The sequence below is a fragment of the Chenopodium album genome, chromosome 2, assembly GCF_948465745.1.
Source record: "Chenopodium album chromosome 2, dcCheAlbu1.1, whole genome shotgun sequence".
NCBI lineage: Eukaryota > Viridiplantae > Streptophyta > Magnoliopsida > Caryophyllales > Amaranthaceae > Chenopodium > Chenopodium album.
Genome location: NC_137835.1, coordinates 37,395,794 through 37,400,280, shown reverse-complemented (window position 1 = coordinate 37,400,280; position 4,487 = coordinate 37,395,794). Strand labels below are relative to the sequence as shown.

At 34.8% G+C, this 4,487-nt stretch overlaps 1 protein-coding gene across 1 annotated transcript; it reads right to left on the bottom strand.

Annotated features, from left to right (window-relative positions):
- Window positions 1-504: 504 nt before the first annotated feature.
- LOC145598170 (receptor-like cytoplasmic kinase 176) lies at window positions 505-4,487 on the bottom strand. Its single transcript, XM_081654486.1, has 6 exons — window positions 3,799-4,487; window positions 2,762-3,072; window positions 2,359-2,494; window positions 2,121-2,263; window positions 1,900-2,023; window positions 505-1,185 (listed from the first exon to the last, which is right to left on the bottom strand). The coding sequence occupies exons 1-6, from the start codon at window positions 3,848-3,850 to the stop codon at window positions 725-727; spliced, it is 1,227 nt and encodes a 408-aa protein (XP_081510612.1). The 5' UTR covers window positions 3,851-4,487; the 3' UTR covers window positions 505-724.

The following is a 4,487-nucleotide window of genomic DNA, read 5'->3' as shown; positions in this document are numbered from 1 at the left end:
CCGTCTAGAGAATTTAACATTTAAACTGGTTGGCTGGTTGCTTGACTAATATTGAAGAGAGTGATTCAGGCCAACTCATGTTTTTAATTAATCTCTTCAGCTGCTGTTTCATAGGTTCAAAAAAATCCACACTAAGTAGAGATGGAGATGAGATTTATTTCTAACTCCATACAGTCATGTGCCTCTAACTAAATACTCCCTCAGTCCCTTAATATAATACCTTTTTCTCTTTATTATGTGAGGAATAAATGCTCAAAAGAGACATTGTATTAAGAGACGGAGGGAGTATTTAGAAAAACAAAATTGAAACAGCATGAGCGAGGAAAATAGCTGTAGCAGGATTCAGAAAGCTATAAGTTACATCCTTTACAATACAACTTCCCCAAACATTGATATCCACTAAAATTCTCATAAACTACAACGTGCCTGCCAAAACAGATTAATCTACAATGTAAAAAAAATAAATAAATAAATAAAATAAAATAAAATAAATAAATTCTACAATTTAAAAACAGAAGGCAAACATTCTATATTATGGAGGGGAAGAAGGAAGGGGGATCACAAAATGTATTTGCAACATGCAAGACTCTGTACAATGCTATATTCTTGACAGCTTATAATACACTGCAGAATTCATGAGAATCAGTGTCCTTTATCCTATGGTCTGCGGCACCAATTTCCTATTCAAAATTATAATCTATATCACTCCATATATACGTTATCACTATGATTTAACAGCAAGTGGACTTGGCTTCAGATAAGCAGCAGTGCCCCCTGAAGGTTTTGGTAGATTATGCCTGTAGGACTGAACTCCATTAGCTCGGCAACTGAGTTCACCTGGAAGGTGAGTCTCTCTTCTTGTATTCCTTGTAGGCTCCTGCGGAACCTGAAGCTTCTCTAATTCTTTAACTAGCTCGTTTACATTCGGCCTTAGCTTGGGATCAAATGACAGACATTTTAAAGAGAGGTTAGCAACCTTTATTGCATGATCCAGAGAGTACTGCCCTTCAATTCGTGGATCCAGAACACGAAAGATTTTACGTTTGTTGGTGAGGCAAGGTTTTGCCCATTCTACCAGCTTCTGCTCACCAGTAGGCCGGTTCTTGTCTATCACACGTTTGCCAGATAACATTTCCAGGAGAACAACCCCAAAACTATATATATCACTCTTCGGAGTCAGATGCCCTGCATGAAGACAATATTCAACATGTTAGCGAAACTAAAATAAACATGATTTAACAAAAAACAAAATAATATTTTGATATAGAAATTACGAATAAATATTCTTACAACTTAATGATATTTAAAGAGGCACAACTAATCAATTATAAGCATCAATTATAGAGCTGGTGCTGTAACGAGCTACGAGCTAATAAAACTCTACCAAAAACTCAACCGGTAGCATCAATGCTGATTTAGAAAAATCTGGGAAATTCTCAACACAACTCAGAAAAGCACTTCTTAACTTTTACAGTTTACTCCTGCTTGCACAAACAATTCTCACTTATGGGATTAAGAATTTGATTGATTGATTGACTCCTGCTCAAACAATTCTTAATACATAAAGAAGCACTCAAGTCTCAGCTCATCACAGTCCCAAACTTTGTGCTACTACAACACCACAAAGTCATATTATAAGCTTATACTCTGCAGCTAATAACAACAAATATACATAAAGACAATAGCATCATGAAAATGCATGGCTACAGGGCTCAATTGGTGGACAGGCAAATAGCATTTACATTTGAGAATATATAAGCTTATACTCTGTAGCTAATAACAACAAAAATACATAAAGACTATAGCATCATGGAAATGCATGGCTTAAGGGCCCAATTGGAGGACAAAAGCAATTACATTTGAGAATCTAAAGATACATAAATATCATGGAAAAAATACCTGTTGCGACATACTCTGGTGCAGCGTAACCGTGAGTTCCCATGACCCTTGTAGAGACATAGCTTTTATCTCCAGAAGGTCCATCCCTGGCTAACCCAAAATCAGATAGCTTTGCATTGTAGTTCTGGCAATTTAATATATAAAAGACAATGAGCACTCACAAATTTTGGAGTCAATTTATGTATTCGAATAGCATGAAGTAAGAACAGTATTTTGCATACCACATCAAGTAAGATATTTGAAGTCTTAAGGTCTCGATAAATAACTCTAGCTTCATCACTATGAAGAAAAGCAAGGCCCTTTGCAGCACCAAGAGCTATCTTCATTCTTAGGCTCCAAGAAAGAGGCTGGAAATGTGCAGACCCTATTTTCCCAAATGAATTATAAATACAATCAATAACTTACAAATTGCAGCAGACATGTATTCAATGAGAGAACAGACAAGAGTATAAAACTAACTTCTAAATAAATGGTTCTCCATGCTCCCGCGAGGCATGAACTCATACACCAGTAGCCGATGCTCCTCTTCTAAGCAATAACCAATCAATCTCACAAGATTTGTATGACGTAACTGCCCCAGATAGTTAATCTCTGTCTGTTAATGAAAGCGTTATTGTAGAAAATCAAGTAGTTGACTCATTTAGCATACTCTAGAAACCCAGTTGAAGTACAAAATTGACACAATTATATTTGCAGATATTAGTAATTAAGAAACCAAAAATTCTTAGTTGTCATCATGATAGCATATTATTTTCGAAAGTGAAAGAAAAGTTCAAAACTCGAGAAGCTGAGGCCACCGAAATTAAGGGTAACAACTACATATTGATTCGAATCAACAGTCAGACATGAGGGTTTTACTCACCAACCACTCTTTATGGCCTTGAGGCCCTTCTTGGTTAAGCCTCTTAACAGCAATCACCATCCCAGTTCCAGGTCTAGTGGGAGTAAGAGAATGTTCATCAATCCACCCCTTGAACACAGCACCAAAACCGCCTTCTCCCAACACACTATCAGGACGGAAGTTTCGAGTTGCTGTCTTCAATTCATTGAAGCTAAAGTTCTTCAAATTGGAAGACTGTAAAATCTCACCCTCACTTCGAGGAGTCTGGGGTATTGATGTGGACGATTGTTTGCTATTTGACCGACTCCATTCATTTCCATCCTTGCTAAACCCTGCACCAGTTTTCAAAAAAATTACTTTTAAAAATCAAATTTATGATTTTTGTATAAAGCAATTGAACATTTTATTCATTGTTCATATAATTAAGACACACACATCATTATGCAAGTATCATCATGATGTTGAAACCATCCGTATATTTAAATTAATACACTCTTCATTTCACATCAAGTACTCATGTTGGAAACGGGACACCTAGCTCATGTGTATCACTTGAAAGTTGAAACACTTCATTACAAACCAAAATCACGCCGTGTTACATACGAAGGCCGTGTTTGGCACTTCTAGCATACCCGTCCCATTAGCCTGTCACCCGAATCAGAAACTTCTAGCAGAGTCCAAGTAACATAGGATATAACATACAAATCACCATCCAAGCTACTGATTATTACTCTATCTAAAGTTAAAACTAGAGTAGCTCATGATTGAATATAAGTATGCAACAAAGGCAAATCAATAACAAAAACAAAATTAACTTAAGGTCTACTTTCATGGCAGCAGAGATTATTATTATTATCATATTATGAGCATAATACTCCATATTAAACAACATAAAACACAAATTTTAAAATAATCATGCAAAGATTACCAACAAACCATATAATTAAATGAACATGTAATAAATAATCCAATATCAATTAATCACAACAATAATTAAACTGAATAAGACCCAAGAATCAAACTAATAATAAAAATAAATGAAAAGGAGAAAATCATACCGGTGTGAAGGGGACTCTCAGCCTTGATCCGATTACTCCAACAAGCTCCCATACAAATTCAAGAAAAATGAACAAGCCTTTTTTTTCTTTTAATAAAATAAAGATAAAAATCAATGAAACAGCAAAGCTTTTGAAAATCTTCACCTGACAAAAACACCCAGAAGTTGGAGTATACACTATAATCTTGTGCACAAACTAGATGATGTAATGAACTAAAATTAAAATTTTTGTAACAAAATAAATAAACCCAAATTGGGTCACGTAGATCTGGTGCAAAAACACTAAATTTAACTCAGAAATTTTGCAAAAGAAAACAGAAAAGAAAGAAGGTTAGGTACCCATCTCTCTCTAACTTTCTCTCTCTAAAGAAAAAAGGCTACTACTACTTTTCTCTCCAGGCGTGGATGTTTTGACTAAGGAATACAGTTTGGACACGAAAAAGATTCTTCAAATAATTTAATTTTAATTTTCTAAGATGAATGATTATTTATTTGATTGAGATATAAATGGGGGATTTTTGGGTGAAAGTTATTATTATTATTATTGTTATTATTATTATTATTATTGATAAAATTGATGAATAATTATTGAAGAAAAATGGGGTTTTTGTTGTGATATACTGATATGGTTGGGATGGTGAAAATGAAAAGTGTGGGGTGGAGAAAGAAAAGGGCTGAAGAAAAGTGGAA